At 50.4% G+C, this 25,816-nt stretch overlaps 1 protein-coding gene across 3 annotated transcripts in view; it reads left to right on the plus strand.

Annotated features, from left to right (window-relative positions):
• PASK (PAS domain containing serine/threonine kinase) overlaps window positions 1-25,816 on the plus strand; it is a 719,075-nt gene that overhangs the window by 556,863 nt on the left and 136,396 nt on the right. For all 3 annotated transcript variants that reach the window (XM_030215835.1, XM_030215838.1, XM_030215836.1), the window contains one exon: window positions 20,701-20,834. In XM_030215835.1, the coding sequence (XP_030071695.1) occupies window positions 20,701-20,834 (134 nt within the window). The remainder of the gene's footprint in view (window positions 1-20,700; window positions 20,835-25,816) is intronic.

The following is a 25,816-nucleotide window of genomic DNA, read 5'->3' on the forward strand; positions in this document are numbered from 1 at the left end:
CTTCTCCTTCTTACCTACAAATGCACTCAGTCTGCTGCCCATCACTACCTCTCTACCCTCATCTCCCCTTACGTTCCCGCCCGAAACCTCCGTTCACAGGATAAATCCCTCCTCTCATTACCCTTCTCCACCACTGCCAACTCCAGGCTTTGCTCATTCTGCTCGCCTCACCCTATGCTTGGAACAACCTTCCCGAGCCCTTACGCCAAGCCCCCTCCCTGCCCATCTTCAAGTCTTTGCTTAAAGCCCACCTCTTCAATGCTGCGTTCGGCACCTAACTCTTACCTTTCAGGAAATCCAGACTGCCCCAATTTGACTGTTCCAGTCTGCAGACCCAACTATCAGACTGACTGTTCACGTGTCCTTTAGATTGTAAGCTGTTTGAGCAGGGTCTGTCCTTCTATGTTAAATTGTACAGCGCTGCGTAACCCTAGTAGCGCTTTAAAAATGTTAAGTAGTAGTAGTATCTCCCATATCAAGGGATCAAGAGTCAAAACAAACAGTAATGGGGACAGTGGGCAGCCCTGTCTCATCCATCTACCCACTGAAAAAGGCGCTGAAAGAAAACCATTAATCAACAAAGCTTCTTTTGGATCATGATATAACGCACATACCGCATCAAAAAAAATCTACCTTTGGATGCCATCAGGCTTATTTTCGAAAGAGAAGGGCGCCCATTTTCAACACAAATCAGGAGATGGGCGTTCTTCTCCCAGGGTCGCCCAAATCGGCATAATCAAATGCCGATTTTGGGCATCCTCAACTGCTTTCTGTCGCGGGGACAACCAAAGTTTCATGGGGCGTGTCGGAAGCATAGAGAAGACGGGACTGGGGAGTGCTTAACACATGGGCATCCTTGGCCGATAATGGGAAAAAGAAGGGCATCTCTGACGAGCACTTGGCTGACTTTACTTGGTCCATTTTTTTCTTGCGACCAAGCCTCAAAAAGGTGCCTGAACTGACCAGATGACCACCGGAGGGAATCGGGGATGACCTCCCCTTACTCCCCCAGTGGTCACTACCCCCCCCCCCTCAAAAAAAACTTTAAAAATATTTTTTACCAGCCTCAAATGTCATACTCAGGTCCATCACAGCAGTATGCAGGTCCCTGGAGCAGTTTTAGTGGGTGCAGTGCACTTCAGGTAGGCGGACTCAGGCCCACCCCCCCACCTGTTACACGTGGTGGTAAATGTGAGCCCTCCAAAACCCACCAGAAACCCACTGTACCCACATCTAGGTGCCCCCCTTCATCCCTAAGGGCTATGGTAGTGTTGTACAGTTGTGGGGAGTGGGTTTTGGGGGGCTCAGCACTGAAGGTAAGGGAGCTATGCACCTGGGAGCAATTTGTGAAGTCCACTGCAGTGCCCGCTAGGGTAGCCGATTGCTGTCCTGGCATGTCAGGGGGACCAGTGCACTACAAATGCTGGCTCCTCCCACGTCCAAATGGCTTGAATTTGGATGTTTTAGACTTGGTTTCAAAAATGGGCGAAAATCAAGGACGTCCAAATACAAGGACGTCCATGGTATTTTCGAACACAAAGATAGACATCCATCTTTTTTTCAAAAATGGCCTTTTCCCCGAATTTGGACGTTTTACAAAGACGTCCAAATTCCAACTTAGTTTCTTTCGAAAATGCCCCTCTATGTGTTTTTGCCTCCATTGCAATCTTTTTTCGTAGTCCCCCTTTGCCTTCCTTATCAGCACTTTGCATTTGACTTGCCATTCTTTATGCTGTTTCTTATTATTTTCAGTCAGTTCCTTTTTCCATTTTCTGAAGGATTTTCTTTTGGCTCTAATAGCTTCCTTCACCTTACTTTTTAACCATGCTGGCTGTTGTGTGGTCTTCCTTCCTCCTTTTTTAATACACAGAATATATTTGACCTGGGCTTCTAGAATGGTATTTTTGAACAGCATCCATGCCTGATGTAAATTTTTAGACCTTCGCAGCCGCTCCTCTAAGTTTTGTTTTGCTTTTATCACCGTTCTTCTAATTTTATAATAGTTTATTTTTTGAAAGTTAAACGCTAGTGTATTGGATTTCCTGTTTGTGCTTACTCCAAGCCAATATCAAGTCTGATCATATTATGATCACTGTTATCAAGCGGCCCCGGCACCATTACCTCCTGCACCAGATCATATGCTCCACTAAGGACTAGGTCTAGATTTTTTTTTCTTCCCTTGTCGGCTCCTGTACCAGCTACTCCATGAAGTAGTCCTTGATTTTGTCAAGGAATTGTACCTCCCTAGCATGCCCTGATATTACATTTACCCAGTCAATATTGGGGTAATTGAAATCATCCATTATTATTGTGTTGCCCAGTTTGTTAGCCTCCCTAATTTCTGATAGCATTTCCACATCCATCTGTCCATCCTGGCCAGGTGGACGGTAGTTCACCCCTATCAGTATCCTTTTCCCCTTTACACATGGAATTTCAATCCATAGGAATTTCAAGATGTGTTTCATTTCCTGCAGAATTTTCAATCTATTTAATGCAAGGCCCTCCTTAACATACAATGCTACCTTTTCACCAAGTCAATCCAACCTATCACTACTATATAATTTGTATCCCAGTATGACAGTGTCCCACTGGTTATCCTCCTTCCACCTGGTCTCAGAGATGCCTATTCTATCTAATTTTTCATTTAATGCAATATATTCTAACTCTCCCATCTTATTCGTAGGCTTCTGGCATTCGCATATAGACGTTTCAAGCTATCTTTGTTGTTCTTATTTACATCTTGCTCAGTAGTTGACGGTGTTATTTTGCAATCTTTTGTCTGATTTTTATTTTCCGACACCTGATCTACTATTGTCTCTTTTGCATCCTCGCTATCGGGATATCCAGTCTTCCCTGTTTTGGTGATATCTTTGAAAGATACCTTGTTCCGAACCATGCGCTTTTGAACAACTATGAGCATTCCCCCAGGTTCTAGTTTAAAAGATGCTCTATCTCCTTTTTAAATGCCAATGCCAGCAGCCTGGTCCCATCCTAGTTAAGATGGAGCCCATCCTTCCAGAATAGGCTTCCCCTTCCCCAGAATGTTGCCCACTTCCTTACAAATCTAAAACCCTCCTCCCTCCACCATCACCTCATCCACGCATTGAGACTCTGGAGCTCTGCTTGTCTCTTGGGCCCTGCATGTGGAATGGGTAACACTTCGGAAAATGCTACCCTAAAGGTTCTGGATTTGAGCTATCTACCTAAGAGCCTAAATTTGGCTTCCAGATCATCTCTCCCACATTTTCCTATGTCATTGGTACCCACATATACCAAGACAGCCGGCTCCTCCTCAGCACTATCTAAAATCCAATCTAGGTGACGCGTGAGGTTCTCCACCTAAAGAATGAGTGATAGAAAAGAAACACACACCCTAGTTTGGGTTCCTGGCCTTGATGATAATCCTGACTGGAACCCTGTAACTAGATTTGATATTTTGTGTTACCCTTTACTTGACCTGTGGACTACTGGACCTGATAGGTTAGTTTTCGATACCATTGACCTTTTCCACAGATGTGGACGAATTAAAGTTGAGCAAGGTACACATCCATTAATCAGACCCCCTACCAGAGAACCTGTATTCTTTTGGTATATTACTTACAACATTGTTCGTACTGAGTGGCATCCTTGGTTTTTCATCCGAAAAATTGGTAATAGATATATTGAAATTTTTAGACTTTTTTTTCCATATACGGATACATAGGTGCCGTACCTCTCTTGTTGCTGCATTCTACCTCCACTTAATTCCCACTTTCTAATTTTTCCCTGATTGTTAACATTATGTCTCCTCTAACCTTTACTTTTCAAACCACTTTCATATCTTTCTTTTCTTTCTTTTCTATCACTCATTCTTTAGAGCCTGTACAATTAATAGGTACAACTCATCAGTTCCCAGTGCAACTTGATATGATTCTTTCTCCTCGATTGACACCTGTAATCTTTTCCTTCAACCTTTGTAATATCCTTACATGCACAAGCCTAGCTCAAGAGCGCCGATATATCGCTGAACACATATACATCTGTCCTGATGACCAAATTGGCAATAATCTTGTTTCCTACTATAACCCCTGTTGGTCTTGGGCATTTGTCCTAAGGTCCATGGACCCAAAATTCTCTATTGGGGCATCAAACCGACTGATTCGATTTTATGGTTCAACAGTTTTTATTAAGGTTTAGCATGTTATACATACTCATGAAATTCAACAGGCAGTAAGTAAACTGACAAACATACTAACGTGCATACATCCTAAACTGTATCAACAAGAGCAATCATTCTCCGAGGACAAGCAGGCTGCTTGTTCTCACGACTGGGTGACGTCTGCGGCAGCCCCCACCAACCGGAAGAAGCTTCGCGGGCGGTCCGCACGCAGGGCACGCCCACCGCGCATGCGCGGCCGTCTTAGTTTTTTGTTTGTTTCTGGGCGCGTTCCGGACCCTTTTTCTTTTCTTCAAAAAAAAAAAAAGTGTGAACGCGCTTGTTTTCCCTCGTTTTCTAGCGGGGGCGTCGCGTTGCGGCCTTGTGGCTGCGCGGTCGATTTATTTTTCGAGGTGTGATTTACCGCCACCATCGACGGCTTTAATTTCGCTGACGCAATTTTTCCGTCGATGTCCTCGAAGGTCCCGAGTGGATTTAAGAAGTGTGGTCGGTGCGGCCGGCCTATCTCGCAGACCGACACCCACGCTTGGTGCCTCCAGTGCCTCGGGCCGGAGCACAATATCAAGTCGTGTTCTTTGTGTCTTGGTCTCCGGAAACGGACTCAGGTTGCGAGGCAAGTTCTACGGGACCGTCTTTTCGGAACTTGCGCCGGCCCCTCGACGTCAACCTCGACGGCATCGGTATCGACGGCCGGTTCTTCGGTACCGGTATCGATGCCCGCGAAATCGGCACCGATGGCATCGACCCCAGGTCCTCCGGTGAGGGTAGGGGTGAGTGGCCGCGTGGGCAGTCGGCCCCGGTCACTCCCTCGGCCCATGGCCCTCGGGACCGAACCCTGTCTGACCCGGTTCCTCGAGACCGAGGGGGATCGACCTCCTCCTCCTCCATTCCACCTGGCACCGATGACGGGCACCGCAAGAAATCTAAGAAGCACCATCATCGGTCGCCTTCGATGCATCCGGCTCTCGGTACCGGCGAGGAGTCGACACCGAAGCGTCCGCGTCGAGAGGAGAGATCCCCTTCGGTAGTGGAGGTACCGACGCGTCAAGGTCCCAGCACTTCGGTGCAGTCTCCTGGACCCGAGCAGCTTCCGGCACCGACACCTCTACCGGCCCCCCCGTCTTTCCCGGCAGTGGGCCTGGACGAGTGCCTCCGAGCCATCCTTCCGGGGATCCTGGAAGGGCTGATGCGCCAGGCTGTGCCGGCGCCGGGGGTGCTTGCGCCCTCGGCGCCGTTGACTGTGGCGCCGGCGAGCTCTAGCCCGGTGCCGAGGCCTTCGACACCGCCGCCGCTTGCGGCGCCGGTCTCGACCGCCACGCAGGTGGAGTCCCCGTCGACGTCGATGGAGGGAGCTTCGTCCCCGCCGGCGCGGGAGTCCACCGCTCGACGACACCGAGGTCTCGGTGCCTCGACGTCGAGCCGGACCCGGTTAAGGACTCAGCTGCATGAGCTTATGTCCGATACCGAGGAAGAGGCCTCGTGGGTAGAAGAGGAGGACCCCAGATATTTCTCCTCAGAGGAGTCTGTGGGCCTTCCCTCTGACCCCACGCCTTCACCAGAGAGGAAGCTCTCGCCTCCCGAGAGCCTCTCCTTTGCCTCCTTTGTCAGGGAAATGTCTATATGCATTCCCTTCCCCGTGGTCTCTGTGGATGAGCCGAGGGCTGAGATGCTCGAGGTCCTCGACTATCCATCTCCACCTAGAGAGTCCTCCACGGTGCCGTTGCACAATGTCCTTAAGGAGACACTGCTTCGGAACTGGATGCGACCATTATCTAATCCCACCATCCCCAAGAAAGCAGAGTCCCAGTACAGAATTCACTCGGATCCAGAGTTAATGCGGCCCCAATTGCCTCATGACTCGGCGGTCGTGGATTCTGCTCTCAAGAGGGCACGGAGTTCGAGGGATACCGCCTCGGCGCCCCCGGGGCGGGAGTCTCGCACTCTGGACTCGTTTGGGAGGAAGGCCTACCAGTCTTCCATGCTCGTGACCCGCATCCAATCTTACCAGCTCTACACGAGCATCCACATGCGGAACAATGTGAAGCAACTGGCGGACCTGGTTGACAAGCTCCCGCCGGAGCAGTCCAGGCCTTATCAGGAGGTGGTCAGGCAGCTGAAGGCGTGCAGAAAGTTCCTGTCCAGGGGTATTTATGACACCTGTGACGTGGCATCTCATGCTGCGGCCCAAGGTATAGTGATGCGCAGGCTCTCATGGCTGCGTGCCTCTGACCTGGACAACCGCACCCAGCAGAGACTGGCCGACGTCCCTTGCCGGGGGGATAATATTTTTGGCGAGAAGGTCGAGCAGCTGGTGGACCAACTGCATCAGCGGGAAACCGCCCTCGACAAGCTCTCCCACCGGGCGCCTTCAGCACCCACCTCAGCAGGTGGACGTTTTTCCCGGGCCCGGCAGGCTGTGCCCTATTCTTTTGCAAAGCGTAGGTACACCCAGCCGGCCCGAAGGCCTCGTCAGGCACAGGGACAGCCCCAGCGCGCTCGTTCTCGTCAACAGCGTGCGCCTAAGCAGCCCCTTGCGCCTCCACAGCAAAAGCCGGGGACGGGCTTTTGACTGGATCCACGGGAACATAGCCGCCCTCAAAGTGTCCGTACCGGACGATCTGCCGGTCGGAGGGAGGTTAAAATTTTTTCACCAAAGGTGGCCTCTCATAACCTCCGACCAGTGGGTTCTCCAAATAGTGCGGTGCGGATACGCCCTGAATTTGGCCTCCCTTCCACCAAATTGTCCTCCGGGAGCTCAATCCTTCAGCTCCCATCACAAGCAGGTACTTGCAGAGGAACTCTCCGCCCTTCTCAGCGCCAATGCGGTCGAGCCCGTACCACCCGGGCAGGAAGGGCAGGGATTCTATTCCAGGTACTTCCTTGTGGAAGAGAAAACAGGGGGGATGCGTCCCATCCTAGACCTGAGAGGCCTGAACAAATTCCTGGTCAAAGAAAAGTTCAGGATGCTTTCCTTGTGCACCCTTCTGCCAATAATTCAGAAAAACGATTGGCTATGTTCCCTGGATTTAAAGGACGCATACACTCGCATCCCGATACTGCCAGCTCACAGACAGTATCTCGGATTCCGCCTGGGCGCACGGCACTTTCAGTATTGTGTGCTGCCCTTTGGGCTCGCCTCTGCCCAAGAGTGTTTACAAAGTGCCTCGTGGTGGTAGCGGCGTACCTACGCAAGCTGGGAGTGCACGTGTTCCCATATCTCGACGATTGGCTGGTCAAGAACACCTCGGAAGCGGGAGCCCTCCGGTCTATGCAGTGCACTATTCAACTTCTGGAGCTGCTGGGGTTTGTGATAAATTACCCAAAGTCCCATCTCCAGCCAACACAGTCTCTGGAATTCATAGGAGCTCTGCTGAATACCCAGACGGCTCAGGCCTTCCTTCCCGAAGCGAGGGCCCACAACCTCCTGTCCCTCGCTTCGCAGACCAGAGCGTCTCAGCAGGTCACAGCTCGGCAGATGTTGAGACTTCTGGGTCATATGGCCTCCACAGTTCATGTGACTCCCATGGCCCGTCTTCACATGAGATCTGCTCAATGGACCCTAGCTTCCCAGTGGTTTCAAGCCACCGGGAATCTAGAAGATGTCATCCGCCTCTCCACCAGTTGCCGCACTTCACTGCTCTGGTGGACCATCCGGACCAATTTGACCCTGGGACGATCATTCCAAATTCCGCAGCCCACGAAAGTGCTGACGACGGATGCATCTCGCCTGGGGTGGGGAGCTCATGTCGATGGGCTTCACACCCAGGGTCTGTGGTCCCTCCAGGAAAAGGATCTTCAGATCAACCTCCTGGAGCTCCGAGCAATCTGGAACGCACTGAAGGCTTTCAGAGATCGGCTGTCCTACCAAATTATCCAAATTCGGACAGACAATCAGGTTGCAATGTATTACACCAACAAGCAGGGGGGCACCGGATCTCGCCCCTTGTGTCAGGAAGCCGTCGGGATGTGGCGTTGGGCTTGCCAGTTCGGCATGCTCCTCCAAGCCACATACCTGGCAGGTGTAAACAACAGTCTGGCCGACAGACTGAGCAGAGTCATGCAACCGCACGAGTGGTCGCTTCATTCCAGAGTGGTACGCAAGATCTTCCGAGAGTGGGGCACCCCCTCGGTGGACCTTTTTGCCTCTCAGACCCAACCACAAGCTGCCTCTGTTCTGTTCCAGACTACAGGCACACGGCAGGCTAGCGTCGGATGCCTTTCTCCTCCATTGGGGGACCGGCCTCCTGTATGCTTATCCTCCCATACCTTTGGTGGGGAAGACCTTACTGAAGCTCAAGCAAGACCACGGCACCATGATTCTGATAGCGCCCTTTTGGCCCCGTCAGATCTGGTTCCCTCTTCTTCTGGAGTTGTCCTCAGAAGAACCGTGGAGATTGGAGTGTTTTCCGACTCTCATTTCGCAGAACGACGGAGCGTTGCTGCACCCCAACCTTCAGTCCCTGGCTCTCACGGCCTGGATGTTGAGGGCGTAGACTTCACTGCGTTGGGTCTGTCTGAGGGTGTCTCCCGTGTCTTGCTTGCCTCTAGGAAGGATTCCACTAAAAAGAGTTACTTTTTCAAGTGGAGGAGGTTTGTCGTTTGGTGTGAGAGCAAGGCCCTAGAACCCTCGTTCTTGCCCTGCACAGAACCTGCTTGAATACCTTCTGCACTTATCAGAGTCTGGCCTAAAGACCAACTCAGTAAGGAATCACCTTAGTGCGATTAGTGCTTACCATTATCGTGTGGAAGGTAAAGCCATCTCTGGAGAGCCTTTAGTCGTTCGATTCATGAGAGGCTTGCTTCTGTCAAAGCCCCCTATCAAGCCTCCTGCAGTGTCATGGGATCTCAACGTCGTCCTCACCCAGCTGATGAAACCTCCTTTTGAGCCACTGAATACCTGCCATCTGAAGTACTTGACCTGGAAGGTCATTTTCTTGGTGGCAGTTACTTCAGCTCGTAGGGTCAGTGAGCTTCAAGCCCTGGTAGCTCATGCTCCATATACCAAATTTCATCACAACAGAGTAGTGCTCCGCACCCACCCAAAGTTCCTGCCGAAGGTGGTGTCGGAGTTCCATCTTAACCAGTCAATTGTCTTGCCAACATTCTTCCCCAGGCCGCATACCGCCCTGCTGAACGTCAGTTGCACACATTGGACTGCAAGAGAGCATTGGCCTTCTACTTGGAGCGGACACAGCCCCACAGACAGTCCGCCCAATTGTTTGTTTCTTTCGACCCTAACAGGCTAGGGGTCGCTGTCGGGAAACGCACCATCTCCAATTGGCTAGCAGATTGCATTTCCTTCACTTACGCCCAGGCTGGGCTGGCTCTTGAGGGTCATGTCACGGCTCATAGTGTTAGAGCCATGGCAGCGTCAGTGGCCCACTTGAAGTCAGCCACTATTGAAGAGATCTGCAAGGCTGCGACGTGGTCATCTGTCCACACATTCACATCACATTACTGCCTACAGCAGAATACCCGACGCGACAGTCGGTTCGGGCAGTCGGTGCTGCAGAATCTGTTTGGGGTTTAAATCCAACTCCACCCTCCAGGACCCGAAATTATTCTGGTCAGGCTGCACTCTCAGTTAGTTGTTCTTCGTAGGTCAATTTCTGTTATACCCTCGCCGTTGCGAGGTTCCATTGACCTGGGTTCTTGTTTTGAGTGAGCCTGAGAGCTAGGGATACCCCAATCGTGAGAACAAGCAGCCTGCTTGTCCTCGGAGAAAGTGAATGATACATACCTGTAGCAGGTGTTCTCCGAGGACAGCAGGCTGATTGTTCTCACCTACCCTCCCTCCTCCCCTTTGGAGTTGCATTTTCATCTTTTGCTTGTCATTCAACTGGCGGGAACGGTCGCGCACGGGCGGGAAGACGGCCGCGCATGCGCGGTGGGCGTGCCCTGCGTGCGGACCGCCCGCGAAGCTTCTTCCGGTTGGTGGGGGCTGCCGCGGACGTCACCCAGTCGTGAGAACAATCAGCCTGCTGTCCTCGGAGAACATCTGCTACAGGTATGTATCATTCACTACCTTTCCCCCCCTCCCTCCCACCCGAGCATTATCTAAAACCGTTATAGTCCTTCCCCAAAACCCCCCTCCCTCTCTTTCCTCCCCTCCCCCTATTACTTCCAACCTTTATACCACAAACTGTAAGTGATCTAAAGCCCCACTTGATTAAACTTCAACTGTGAGGAGCAGGAGCCTGATACACTTCAAAGGGTAAATTCCTATGTGAAGTACATGAGCTTCCCGTACTCCCAAGTACCTTCTTCCCCCATCTATGCCCCTGAGGGCCTGGTCTCTGATGACCCCCAGGAATGATGGATGGAACCTCTTAACCCCAATCCTATGCTCCCCCCCCCCCCCCCCCCGACAAAAAACACTAAAGAAGATAGAGAAAAAAAGGAAAGAAAAAAAAAAAACAATTACTACAGTAAAAAAACTCTAGCGCGTGCAACAGGTTAGAACCCCCAACCCAACAGCCCCCATCAATCGCCCGAAGTGCCTAATGAAGGCCAGTCTTGGATATGATTCAGAATTTGGCTCTTCGCCCTATGAGGGAGAGACTGGATATATGCATCCCATATGCTTAAAAATTGCTTCTTTTGTTTAGGGGAGCTGCCGACGCTTCTCCTCTCTAACAACATCAATGCATGCAGCCAATTTCTCCATGCCCAGAAGGATGGCTTCCCGTCTCCTATCCATTCGCTCAAAATAATTCTCTTCCCCAAGGCTACCCCTTTCCTTATAAACAAGTTTACCTCCCTCCTATGAACTCCAAAAGTTTCATAATTATCTAACAGTATTCCTACAGGTCTCAGAGGCTAAGAGCAACCCCACAGCCCCCCCAATATATCTCAGGATCTGTGACCAGAATGTATTCACCATAGGGCACGTCCAGAAGGCAAGAAAAAAAGAATTAATAGCCTGCTTACATTTTAGACAAATCGGTGTCTCAACTCCCCCAATTCGAAACATCTGCTTCTGTGTAAAATATGCTCTATGTAATACCCGATACTGACATCCTCTCAACTCTGTACTTATGGAGATTTCCGGAATCCTTTTAATCAATTTCAAAAATTCCAATTCAGTCAGTGGCTCCTCTAGGTCTCGGTTCCACTTTTCCAAAAGCACTGTTCGGGGTTCCCAGCCCGTCGCTGCTGTATTTCCTTATAAAATACGGAAATAGACATACCTCCCTCCCTAAAATGGCCAAAAAAATCTTCTAGCTGATTTCCCATTTTAAAAGCCAGCTTCCCTCTATCCATGGACTTATGATAGTGTTGCAATTGCAGGAATGCTAACACATCCCTAGCCTCCACTCCTTCCTTGGTCTGCAAATGCACCCTACTAAAAAGCCTTCCCTCATCATCTATCACATGCCCTGTTCAGCCCATCTCTTAAAGCTAATATTCTGCCCTGGCGAAAATCGCCGATTACCCCGAATAGGCAGCTGATCAGAGGTGCCGGGGTCCCCTCCCAATAACTGAACAAGATACCGCCACGTCTCTCGTAATGATCTCAAGAGAACACTAGCTCTCAACTCCTTGGGGAGCTCCTTCCCATCTTCATGAAGAAGATAATTAAGATGCCATGGATTATAGTGCTCCCGCTCCACTCCCACGGGGGTAAATTCCTGTTCATCCAGAAACCAGTCCCCTAAGTGTTGCATTAAACATGCCTGATTATACACTTTCAAATCTGGCAACCCCAAACCCCCATGTTTCCAGGCTCCAATAAGATACTTAAATGCCATTTTAGCTTTTTTCCCTGCCCAACAAAATCTGGATAGTAGCTTCCTTAAAGCGTGCAAATCCCGCTTCAACAATCTAAGTGGCAACACCTGCAGCACATACAGCCACCGTGGGACTAGAACCATATTAAATAATTGTATTCTGCCGTGAAGTGACAATGGTAAATGCATCCACTTTAACAGCCAAACTCTAGTAGATTGTAACAACCTGTCCAAATTACACCTATATAACAAAGTCTAATCCCTAAATATCTAAAGGACTTGTTCTCCCACTGTAGTGGGAATTCTCCCCTCCAGACATGATGCACTGACTTTCGCTTAAAACCTGAAAATTCGCCATACTCCCTCAGGCTATCCATCAAGGCTGCTAGAGAGCTCTGGGGTTCGGTAAGATGAAATAATAAGTCATCTGCAAAAGCAGAGATCTTAAATTCTTGTTTCCCCACTTGGACTCCTTTTATCTCCGGATTACCCCCAACCTCCTGAATCAACGGGTCCACAGATAATATAAAAAGTAGTGGAGATAGGGGACAACCCTGTCTGGTAACCCCTACTCATCTCAAAGGGGGCTGAAACCATCCCATTCAATGTAATCATTGCCTGGGGCCCATTATACAGAGCCTGTACTGCTTTCAAGAAAAAATCCCCCACACCATACTGTCTCATAGTGGCAAACAAAAACCGCCAATCAACACGATCGAAGGCTTTCTCCGCATCGAAACTCACTACTAAAGATGGTGTCTTCATCCGTTCTACCTGTTCCAAAGAAATAAGAATCCTCCTCATATTTTTTGTGATGTTTCACCCATGTACAAATCCCGCCTGAGGCTCATCTATCACTGAAGGCAACACACGAGCCAGTCTATTCGCCAGTACCTTAGCAAACAGCTTAGCTTCTGTATTAAACAGAGATTGGTCTATACGAGGAGGATTGTTTGGGGTCTTTACCAGGCTTCAGCAACAAAATAATTTGAGCCATCTGAAGGGATGTAGGCAACGTACCAACCTGGACATACTGCATAAACAACGATTGCAACAGAGGCACCATGGAAGAGGTTAAGAGCTTATAAAATTCAGCTCGTAGACCATCTGGACCCGGTGCTTTACACAACGCACTCTGCTGAATAGCCAGCGCCACTTCTTCCTCTGTTATGGGGTCATCTAGCTTATCCCGATCTTTCTCCGATATACTAGGGAGGTCTAAGCTATTTAAAAATACCTCTCCCTCCATTACCTCCTCTGAGTGTGCATATAAGCATTTATAATAATTCGCAAACACTTCTGCAATCTCTTTGTCGTCTCTCACCAGCACTCCATCTCCTCTAGCTATGTGGATTATCCTTGATGAGCCCCTTACTCCCTTAACCAATTTCGCCATGAATTTTCCGGATTTGTTACCATGCCGGTACAACTGAAACTTATAATATTGCATCGACTTGACCGCCCTAGCATGTAGTAACTCCCCTAATGAGGTTTGTAATGCGATTAATGAGCTACGTCTATCATCTGAAGGAGATTTACCATAGAGTTTCCGTTCCTTAATCAATTGTTGTTCAAGCCTTAGTATTTCCCGATCTCTCGCCTTCCTCTTGAAGGCCGTGTATGCAATTATGTCCCCCCTGAGCACTGCTTTGGCCGCCTCCCAGAAAAGCACCTGGTTATGTGCATGATCAGCATTATTTGTCTGATATTCATTCCACTTAGTGGCTAAATATTCCCTGAATTGAACATCCCAGTATAGCTGTATCGGAAATTTCCATCGGAAAGATCCTACCTCCTCCGATCCCAATTTTACTGAGCACCATACCATAGCATGATCTGACACACTATATGCACCAATCCCTGTGTCCAACACTGAGGAAAAAAGAGCGGTCGATGCCAACCAGTAGTCAATTCGCGACTGCAACTTGTGGGCCCTGGAAAGATGGGTGTAATCTTTTCTCCCGGATGCAGAACCCGCCAAATATCCAAAGATGCAAAGTGGAACAAAGTAATGGGATTCCTCTACTCTGATTCCCCACTGCTCGTACCGAGTCCAGAGACTTATCTAAACTCGGGTCATGCACCATGTTGAAATTCGGGCCATAGATATTACACAGGAGCAGCTACTTTCTGCATATTATAGCTCTGACTATTAGAATTCTGCCCTTAGAGTCTCTCCAGGTTTGTATCTTTTGCACGTCCAACCCCTTTCGGAATAAGATCATCAGCCCTGCTGTACGATTAATCACCTGGGCTTCCTCTAAGTCTCCCACCCACCATTTTTTAAATTTCAATTGCTCGGACGTGGGTAAGTGGGTTTCTTGTAGGAACGCCACATCCGCTCTTTGCCGATTTAACGCCTGCATAATTTTTTGCCGCTTAATGGGTGAGGCTACTCCATTGACATTCCAAGACATTAGTTTAAGGGGTGTCATGAGTAATAGAATTTGTGATACAACCAATTATCCATTACCTTAACCCAGGCGTCGAGGACACCCCAGCACATGTCCCCCAGCCCAAAACCAGTATTATGGTCTGCCAGTCATCAGGCTCCTCCCCCACCGCACACGCCTGTCTATCAAAAAGTAAAAAGTAAAGAAATAAAACGAAAAACGCACCTATGAAAAAGACAATCCCTCCCCGAGCAGAAACCCCAAACCCCATCCCCCCTCCACCTCTCCCAGGCCCTTGAGACATCTGAATCTTCCCCACCTCCCCTCCCACCTGCCTATTCTCCCATTCTATGCCTCCCAGTCTAATCTAAGGTCCGTGTGAAGAGCTCGCCCTCGAGCCCCCCCCCCCCCCCTTTTTCCTGTCCCAATCAAGCCTCCTGGTCTGAGTAGTGGCGTACCCTTATATCAGATAACCTTATCCAACATTCATATCCTATCTAGCATCCAGTCCAGATATTAACATTCACTCCCCCCCCCCCCCCCCCACACAGTCACAACTCGTTTCACCTGGTCTTCCTTAGGTTACATCAAAATCAAACATATTGCAAAACAGAGTTTTAAGCAGTGCCAAATTAACATTTAAGCAAACGTTGTATCTACTGTTCTGCACCGTTCGAAAGGAGAGAGAGAAAAGAAAGAGGGGGGGGGGATCCTCTCATCCAGACATCCCTCCTTATCCAGTGCTCTCTCCCCCTCCATCTCCCCTCCCCCCTTCCTTCAACAATCATACTCCCTCACGTATCCTCAGACATCCAGTTAATATCCCACCCGCTGAGTGCCCTATAGACCCCTATTATAACAAAATGATTTCCCCTGCTGCCACATCTTCACAATCTCCTTCCTCTCCAATACTTGTACTGTTCACCACAGCAGGCCTCCTCCAGATGCTTGCGCAGAATTGTCCGGCACTGCACATGAAACCCTGGTATGTTATCATCGACAAAAGGCAAACTGTCTCAGTTAATACTAGTCTGTCCACTGAACTTCCACAAGCCAGCTGGTCTTGAAATAATCTAGTCATGATGAGATCCGACCACGCCGACTCTGTGTAATGTATAGAAAGCTCTACCCCTCCATCTCCGCTGCGCCAACATCTGTATTTGCAGATGACTTTCATGCCGTAAACACAGTCCTTCCCTCCTTCGCAGATCTCCACTTCCCATCAGTCCTCCAGTCACTGCATGTGCATATCAGATGGGGGGCAATGTCTGAAGAAAAGCCCTTGCCCCATCGGCCGTATCAAACATCTGCGGTTTCCCCTCCGTGAACACTTTGAGGCGAGCTGAGTAGAGCAAGGCAAACTGAATTTGTCTCCTATGTAATTCTCCACAAACCGGGGCATAGGCTTTACGCAGTAAAGAAACTCTGGAGGAATAGTCCTGAAAACATAGCACTGGCTTATTCTCGTACATTAGTGTTCCTTTGCTTCTAATGGCACGCAGAATTTCAGTTTTGTGCACAAAATTCAACAATTTGAAAATTACTACTCGAGGACGTGCCTCCGCGGACCGTCGCGGGCCCAGCCGATGTGCCCGCTCAATACATAACACTCCTGCCTCCGATTGCAATTGCAGGCTTTCACTCAGCCAGGATTCCAGAAAGCACCGAAGCTCAGAGTCAGCGATCTTTTCAGATAGACCTACCAAGCGCAAATTTGCACGCCTCGATCTGTTCTCTGCATCATCAAGCTGCTCCTCCAGGGTTCGTACCTTTTTTTGCAGTTCATCATGCCCGTTAGTCAGCTGCAGAACCTTGTCTTCCAGGTCCGACACTCTCTGACAGCATGTTGCAAATTCTCCGTTTAAGGCTTCCAGCCTTCCGTCCATGACTTCGAGCTTGTCTGTCTCCCCTTGAAATCGCCTGTCCAGCGAGGCATCTATTGCCGTCTTTACTTTGTGGACAATCTCCGCAACCCATGCGGATCCTACTGTGCCATGCCCAGAGTCGCCATCGTCCGCCATCTTGCTCTCGCTCTGGTGCGGCTTCTCTTTTTCTCTTCGTGGCGCTCGCAACGCCATCGTTATTAATACGGGTGAGCTGCAACCGCGTCGCTCTGCAAAACAGATTCCCCTGTTCTTGCTGGATGTAGCCTCTGAAAATCTTTCTATTCCAAGTATTTGCGGGATGGGGCCCGGGAGTGCTCTCCTCTTACAGCCGCTCGCTACTATGGCATCACGTGACCTCCCTGATTCGATTTTATTACACTTACAATGCCAAATGACTATCCTTAGGTCCCCATCTGACTCTTCTTGATGTAACACTATGAAATGTAACCCTCTCATTTTTACCTTTAAAAATGTTGGCCAGACTTTGGCTCGTACCTATTCCCTAGCTATTGATAGTGCAGGTCGTGATCCTATGATCCGTTTTCGGATCAAGGTTACAGACCCACCTTCGACTCCTGAACTCTGGTTACCCAAATCACACAAGCATCACTATGATCCCCAAATTCTTAATGCTAATTCTGTTCAGGATACCATATTCCAAGAAACTGGATATGAAGATTTTAATACATGGTTAAACTGGCTACACTGCTTCTTCCCTTAAAATTCCTGACTGCTACGTGTGTACAAGACCTTGTCCTGTACCCCAGTTATTTTCCTTTCCTTTTAATTTCAAACAACATTATAATACTTGTTTGTGTATGCTATTGTCTTTTACTTCTGAACATCCTATTTTAACTTCATGCAGGTTTATTTACTCTTTGTATCCGCCTTTAGCTTTTCATTCCTTGTTTCCTCCTTCTTTTGGTGTGCGTTTTAATCTAACCTTTTCTAGGTAAGAGATGTACAGAGAACCAGAGCCTTCCAATGATATCACTATCTTTAAGGCAGGGGTACTTAACCTTTTTTGTTCCCACACCCTTTTAATGAAATCCTCACCCCCGCCCCTACTGTACCACATGTCCACTTGTGACTACTGATAAGATACATACATCACTGTTAGCAGCTAACAGTTCCAACTAGTACTAACGTTGCTAAAATTTAATAGTACATAATTATACTCTAATAACTGTCCTAATAACTGCCTTCACTCTATCTAGAAAGTTTTGATAAATTGCCTCACATTTCAAGACCCTTCTGAACACCCCCTGTTAGACTCTTCCTGCACCCCTTAGGATGCAGGTCAGAGGTGTGTTGATGGGGTGTTCAGGCTCAGGCACCCTCCAAAAATTGTAGCATTGGATGCCTGGCTGGGAGGGATGCTCAAGCTCTGACAGCCAAAGAGATTCGCCTCCCAACGACCCCCCCCCCCCCAAGTATTTCATCCACTGACACAGGCACTTTTCGTGCGTGTTCAATTCAATGCATGAAATGAGCATGCAACCCTGTGGGCTTTTTCGCTGCTCAAACAGCAGAAGCGGGAGTCCGGCAGAGAATGTCTTTGGCTGGCAAGGTTTTTGAGTATCTCTGTTCGCAAAGGTATGCTTTGGCAGAGGCAGTGGAGGGAAGAGGGGGAACTGAGAGGAAATGCTTGGCTCCACACCCACACCCCTTAGAAATTGAGTTCTGGCTAGGCCCCTGGTGCAGGCACTTCTAGTTAAGAACCCATTCCTTAATGGCATCTGGAAGGTTTTTCTAAACTGTAAAGGCTTATTTGTGTGGGCTTCATCAGATGATGACACCTAATAGTGAGAACTTATGCTGCTTGTCCTGGGAGAATGCATGCCCAGTGGCGTAGCAAGGGCGGGGCGGTGGGGGCGGTCCGCCCCGGGTGTCAGCGGGTGGGGGGTGCTCCGTCGTTTCCTGCCACCACTATTCCTGTTTTTTAAAAAAAAATCCATGCAGCGATGCAGGCAGCGCTTCACGTCTGCCCTGTGTGTGCTGTAAAAGCTGAAAATCGCCTCGCTGGCGTCTGGCCTTCCCTCGCGATGTCCCGCCCTCTTCTGAGGTAACTTCCTATTTCCTCGAGGGTGGGACATCACAAGGGAAGGCCCGACGCCAGTGAGGCGATTTTCAACTTTTACAGCACACACAGGGCAGACGCGAAGCGCTGCCTGCATCGCTGCATGGATTTTTTTTTAAAACAGGCAGGGTGGTGGCAGAAGGAGAGGGCCCTGTCAGTCTGGACGGAGGGGAGACGACGGGACCAGGTCAGGGGGGGGGGGGGGCTCAGAGGGGAGAAGGGGATTGGGGAGGGGTGGGGGAGCCCAGAGGGGAGAAGGGGATTGGGGAAGAGTGGGGGTGCTCAGAGGGGGCTCAGATGGGAGAGGGGGAGCTGAGAGGGGCGAAGGGGATTGGGGAGGGTTGGGGGAGCCCAGAGGGGGAGAAGGGGATTGGGGAGGGGTGGGGGAGCCCAGAGGGGAGAAGGGGATTGGGGAGGGGTGGGGGTGCTCAAATGGGAGAGGGGGAGCCCAGAGGGGAGAAGGGGATTGGGGAGGGGTGGAGGAGCCCAGAGGGGGCTCAGATGGGAGAGGGGGAGCTCAGAGGGGAGAAGGGGATTGGGGAGGGGTGGGGAGCTCAGAGGGGGGAGAAGGGCATAGGGGAGGGGTGGGGGTGCTCAGAGGGGAGAAGGGTCTGAAGCTGGAACTGGGGTCTGACAAGTGGGCAGGAGGGAAAATGGGTCCATGCCTGGGGCAGGTGGGAGAATGGGTCTGGGGCTGAAAAGGGGGGATGCAAGGCATGTGGTGGATGAAGGGGGCTGGAACTGGGGGCTGAAAAGGGGCAGGGGCTGAAACTGTGGGGACTAGGAGCTTTAAAGGGGACAGGGAGAACTGGCTGGGGCTGAAGCTCAGGTCTGATGGGAGAAAAGGGCTGGGGACTGGTGGGATAGTGGGGCTGAAAAGGGGGGCAGGTGGGAGATGTGAGCTTGGCCTGGAACTAGGGACAGGTGGAATAAGGGGGCTGAAAAGAGGGGGCAGAGAGAGAGACCCTGGATGGAAGGGGGGGGCGTGAGGGAGGGCAGACTCTGGATGGATGGGAGAGGGAGGGCAGACGGATTGAAGGGGCAGAGAGAAAGGGCAGATGGTGGGTGGAAGGGGGAGAGAGAAAGAGGGCAGACTGGTACAAATGGTGGATGGAAGGGGCAGAGATAGAGGGCAGATGTGGATGGAAGGAAGAGAGGGCAGACAGTGGATGGAAGGGGCATGGAGAGAGGGCAGACAGTGGATGGCAGAGAGAGAGCGAAGACAGATGCTGGATGGAAGGAAGACAGTGAAAAGAAGATGAGGAAAGCAGAAACCAGAGACACAAACTGTAAATAAAATATATATTTTTTATTTTTTTGCTTTAGGATATAGTATTGTAGCTGTGTTAATAAATGTTTATAAATAGAACATGTAAATAAGGTTATCTTTTTATTGGACTAATTTTAATACATTTTGATTTAACTTTCAGAGAACAAAACCCCCTTCCTCAGGTCAGGATAGGATACTGTAACAGCACTATACTGTATTGACCCGAGGAAGGAGATTTTGGCCTCTGGAAGCTAAATGTATTAGTCCAATAAATGGTATTATTTTATTTTCTGTATTTCTTTTATTTCTATTTGTTAATTTGTAAAGTGGTGATTGGTATTTGTTAGTTTTTTTCAAATTTACATCTGCTGTCTTTATATTTTGCACAGTATTAGGGGACATTTTCTGTTTCTGTGGTGTTGCATTGTATGCAGAGTCTGGCATCGGGGGTTCAGTTTAATTTTTGTCTAAATAGAAAGTTTGTGATTACTTATTCTATAGTGGATTAGGGTGTATCTGTGTTTGTGAAAAAGACGTGGCTTTCGGTTGGCATTGACTGTGCAGGATCGACGATCTGTACTAATCTGTCTGTTTTCGTTTTACAATAGGTGAATTGATGTTCTAGTGCTCACTGTAGTGTTTAAGATGCTTTCCTTTTCCTTGTGTGACTCATACAAATTACTGCTTATGGTATGGTAGAATTGCTCTATAGGTCCTGAGTGTTTTGTATTCTCGGTATGCCTAGTACTGGATTTGGGGGGGGGGGGGGGGGGGGTGTTAAAAAATGACCGGCCCCGGGTGTCAACTACCCTAGCTACGCCACTGTGCATGCCCCCTGATTATTGTTACCAAGTACCTTTCCTCTGGTAGCTCTTGAATTTAGCACAGATCTTCTGTATGGCACTGTACAACACTGGTGCTGAGTCAGTCAACTGGCCCTAGTCTTGCTTGTTAAACTCCTGCTGCAAAATCTTCATACTTAGAAACGTTTGAAATTGTTAGAAAGCCAGGCCTAATTTTTCAACTTCTGTTTCAATTCCTACTAAAGCCATGTGGCCATCTTCATTCTTGTACACTGCTTTTGAAAATGGAAATATAAAACACAAGTTACGTTCTTGTCTAAGTTGGTGGCCTTGGAATACCTTGGATAATACCTTGCCATTTTCACTGTGTATTTGTGTGCAGGTATCACGGTCCTGAGCTGGAGATGTGGGCACTGGGAGTCACCTTATACACATTAATATTTGGTGAGAATCCATTCTGTGAGGTGGAAGAGACTCTAGAAGCTGTGTTAAAACCACCCTTCTCTGTGTCTGAAGGTGAGACATTGCTTTGATTTATTAAGGGGATGTTGCCTTAATTTAGTAAAGGAGGAAGAAACTACAGTGACCAGATACATCCTGAACAGACATTGCATATCCTGATTAGACATTTCTTCACAGGTGTGAGACAGGCAGTAGCTAGGTTCTGACTATGAAGCTTATGAAAGAATCTTGGCTCTATACTATTTGGTGTACTTTCCAATGGAGAAACTGATGTATCTTGATAGAAATAAATAAATATGTCGTATACCTTTGATGGCTCTCTGAAGATGTGGCTTTTAGTATGTGTTGAGGTTGAGTAGGGGAGGCAAATGAGAACAATCTGGGATGAAAGCAAGTGATAACAAATAGTATGTTGAACTGTATGCTTGATTAGATGGGCAAATGCTGCTTTAGAAAAGTACATTAACACTGGCTGTTTCCTCTGTATACAGGAGACAGCTTTCAAACTCTGCACACTGGAACAAAGACTGCAGATTCTTTTTTTCTGTTATCTAGGGGTTATTATTGATGCAGAACTCTCATTTGCCAATCAAATCTCTCAGGTTCTTCAGCAAGGTTTCCACGCATTACTGCATCTTTGCTCAGTTCAAAGCTTTCTGGATTTCCAGTCACTTCATAACCAGTGCTGGGCAGACTTCTATGGTTTACGCCCTGATCATAACTGAATAGATATGGATGGGCTGAAGTGTAAATTTTAACGGGCTTCAACGTTAGCTTAAGAACTTTTAGTACAAGAACAGTGCTGGGAAGACTTCTATGGTCTGGTCCCTGAAAATGGCAAGGGCAAATCAAACTTGGGTATACATATAAAGTATCACATACCATGTAAAATGAGTTTATCTTGTTGGGCAGACTGGATGGACCGTTCAGGTCTTTATCTGCTGTCATTTACTATGTTGTGTTGTTATGTTTCTCCGAGGACAAGCAGGCTGCTTGTTCTCACGACTGGGTTGATGTCCACGGCAGCCCCCACCAACCGGAAGAAAACTTCGCGGGCGGTCCCGCACGCAGGGCATGCGCGGCCGTCTTCCCGCCCGTGCGCGACCGTTCCCGCTCAATCTTTTCTTTTCCGCGCTGGAGAGAGCCGTGTTCGTCTCTCTGTCAGCCCCGGAAACCGGATCGCGCTTTCGCCGCGAATTTTCTTTTTCTCGTTTCGTTGTTCTCCATTTTTTTCTATTAAGTAAAAAAAAAAAAAACGCTGAACTTTGTTTCCCTCGTCTCTTAGCAGGGGCATCACGTTGCGGCCTTGTGGCCGCGCGGTCGATTTATTTTCGAGGTGTGAATTTTACCGCCAACATCGACAACTTTGACTTCGCCGACGCAATTTTTCCGTCGATGTCCTCGAATGTCCCGAGTGGATTTAAAAAGTGTGGTCGGTGCAGCCGGCATATCTCGCAGACCGACACGCTTGGTGCCTCCAGTGCCTCGGGCCGGAGCACGATACCAAGACGTGTACTTTGTGTCTCGGTCTCCGGAAACGGACACAGGTAGCGAGGCAAGTTCTTCGGGACCATCTTTTTGGAACTTGCGCCGGCCCCTTGACGTCGACTTCAACGGCATCGGTATCGATGGCCGGTTCTTCGGTACCGGTATCGATGTCCACGAAATCGGCACCGATGGCATCGACCCCAGGAGCACAGGTCCCGTCGGCCCGCCGGTCCCCCGGTGAAGGCAGAGGTGAGAGGCCGCGTGGGCAATCGGCCCCGGTCACTCCCTCTACCCAGGGCCCCCGGGACCGAACCCTGTCGGACCCGATCCCTCGAGGCCGAGGGGGATCGACCTCCTCCTCCTCAGTTCCACCAAGCGCCGATGACGGGCACCGCAAAAAGGCGAAGAAGCACCATTATCGGTCACCCACGATGCATCTGGCTCCCGGCGCCGGGGATGAGTCGACGCCGAGGAAGCGGCAGCGTCGAGAGGAGAGGTCCCCCTCTGTAGTAGAGGTACCGCCACGTCAGGGTGCCAGCACTTCGGTGCAGTCTCCTGGACCCGAACAGCTTCCGGCACCGACGCCTCTACCGGCCCCCTCGCCTTTCCCGACAGCGGGCCTGGACGAGTGCCTCCGAGCCATCCTTCTGGGGATTCTGGAAGGGCTGATGCGCCAGACTGTGCCGGCACCGGGGGTGCTTGTGCCCTCGGCGCCGTTGACTGTGGCGCCGGTGTGCTCTAGCCCGGTGCTGAGGCCTTCGACGCCGCTTGTGGCGCCGGTCTCGACTGCCACGCAGGTGGAGTCGACGTCGATGGAGGGAGCTTCATCCCCGCCGGCGCGGGAGTCCACCGCTCAACGACGCCACCGAACCCTCGGTGCCTCGACGTCGAGCCGGGCCCGGTTGAGGACTGAGCTGCACGAGCTCATGTCCGACACCGAGGAAGAGGCCTCGTGGAGGGAGGAGGAGGACCCCAGATATTTCTCCTCAGAGGAGTCTGTGGGCCTTCCCTCCGACCCCACTCCTTCACCAGAGAGAAAGCTCTTGCCACCTGAGAGCCTCTCCTTTGCCTCCTTCGTCAGGGATATGTCTATTTGCATTCCCTTTGCCGTGGTCTCTGTGGATGAGCCGAGGGCTGAGATGCTCGAGGTCTTCGACTATCCATCACCACGTAGAGAGTCCTCCACGGTGCCGTTGCACAATGTCCTCAAAGAGACACTGCTTCGGAACTGGTTGAGACCACTATCTAATCCCACCATCCCCAAGAAAGCAGAGTCCCAATACAGAATCCACTCGGACCCAGAGTTAATGCGGCCCCAATTGCCTCATAACTCGGCGGTCGTGGACTCTGCTCTCAAGAGGGCACGGAGTTCGAGGGATACCGCCTCGGCGCCCCCGGGGCGGGAGTCTCGCAATCTGGACTCGTTTGGGAGGAAGGCCTACCAATCTTCCATGCTCGTGACCCGCATCCAGTCTTACCAGCTCTACACGAGCATACACATGCGGAATAATGTGAAGCAACTGGCGGACCTGGTTGATAAGCTCCCGCCGGAGCAGTCCAGGCCTTTTCAGGAGGTGGTCAGGCAGCTGAAGGCGTGCAGAAAGTTCCTGTCCAAGGGTATATATGACACCTGTGACGTGGCTTCTCGTGCTGCGGCCCAAGGGATAGTGATGCGCAGGCTCTCATGGCTGCGTGCTTCTGACCTGGACAACCGCACCCAGCAGAGACTGGCCGACGTCCCTTGCCGGGGGGATAATATTTTTGGTGAGAAGGTCGAGCAGCTAGTGGACCAACTGCATCAGCGGGAAACCGCCCTCGACAAGCTCTCCCACCGGGCGCCTTCAGCATCCACCTCAGCAGGTGGACGTTTTTCCCGGGCCCGGCAGGCTGCGCCCTATGCCTTTAACAAGCGTAGGTACACCCAGCCGGCCCAAAGGCCTCGTCAGGCACAGGGACAGTCCCAACGCGCTCGTTCTCGACAACAGCGTACACCTAAGCAGCCCCCTGCACCTCCACAGCAAAAGCCGTGGACGGGCTTTTGACTGGATCCATGGGAACATAGCCGCCCTCAAAGTGTCCGTACCGGACGATCTGCCGGTCGGAGGGAGGTTAAAATTTTTTCACCAAAGGTGGCCTCTCATAACCTCCGACCAGTGGGTTCTCCAAATAGTGCGGTGCGGATACGCCCTGAATTTGGCCTCCCTTCCACCAAATTGTCCTCCGGGAGCTCAATCCTTCAGCTCCCATCACAAGCAGGTACTTGCAGAGGAACTCTCTGCCCTTCTCAGCGCCAATGCGGTCGAGCCCGTACCACCCGGGCAGGAAGGGCAGGGATTCCATTCCAGGTACTTACTTGTGGAAAAGAAAACAGGGGGGATGCGTCCCATCCTAGACCTGAGAGGCCTGAACAAATTCCTGGTCAAAGAAAAGTTCAGGATGCTTTCCTTGTGCACCCTTCTGCCAATGATTCAGAAAAACGATTGGCTATGTTCCCTGGATTTAAAGGACGCATACACTCACATCCCGATACTTCCAGCTCACAGACAGTATCTCAGATTCCACCTGGGCACACGGCACTTTCAGTATTGTGTGCTGCCCTTTGGGCTCGCCTCTGCCCCACGGGTGTTTTGCAAAGTGCCTCGTGGTGGTAGCGGCGTATCTACGCAAGCTGGGAGTGCACGTGTTCCCATATCTCGACGATTGGCTGGTCAAGAACACCTCGGAGGCAGGAGCTCTCCAGTCCATGCAGTGCACTATTCACCTCCTGGAGCTGCTGGGGTTTGTGATAAATTACCCAAAGTCCCATCTCCAGCCAGCCCAGTCTCTGGAATTCATAGGAGCTCTGCTGAATACTCAGACGGCTCAGGCCTTCCTTCCCGAAGCGAGGGCCAACAACCTCCTGTCCCTGGCTTCCCAGACCAGAGCGTCTCAGCAGATCACAGCTCGGCAGATGTTGAGACTTCTGGGTCATATGGCCTCCACAGTTCATGTGACTCCCATGGTTCGTCTTCACATGAGATCTGCTCAATGGACCCTAGCTTCCCAGTGGTTTCAAGCCGCCGGGAATCTAGAAGATGTCATCCACCTCTCCACCAGTTGCCGCACTTCACTGCACTGGTGGACCATTCGGACCAATTTGACCCTGGGACGTCCATTCCAAATTCCACAGCCCACGAAAGTGCTGACGATGGATGCATCTCGCCTGGGGTGGGGAGCTCATGTCGATGGGCTTCACACCCAGGGACTGTGGTCCCTCCAGGAAAAGGATCTTCAGATCAACCTCCTGGAGCTCCGAGCGATCTGGAACGCACTGAAGGCTTTCAGAGATCGGCTGTCCTGTCAAATTATCCAAATTCGGACAGACAATCAGGTTGCAATGTATTACATCAACAAGCGGGGGGGCACCGGATCTCGCCCCCTGTGTCAGGAAGCCGTCGGGATATGGCGTTGGGCTTGCCAGTTCGGCATGCTCCTCCAAGCCACATACTTGGCAGGCGTAAACAACAGTCTGGCCGACAGACTGAGCAGAGTCATGCAACCGCACGAGT

Source organism: Microcaecilia unicolor, chromosome 10 (assembly GCF_901765095.1).
Source record: "Microcaecilia unicolor chromosome 10, aMicUni1.1, whole genome shotgun sequence".
NCBI classification, from domain to species: domain Eukaryota; kingdom Metazoa; phylum Chordata; class Amphibia; order Gymnophiona; family Siphonopidae; genus Microcaecilia; species Microcaecilia unicolor.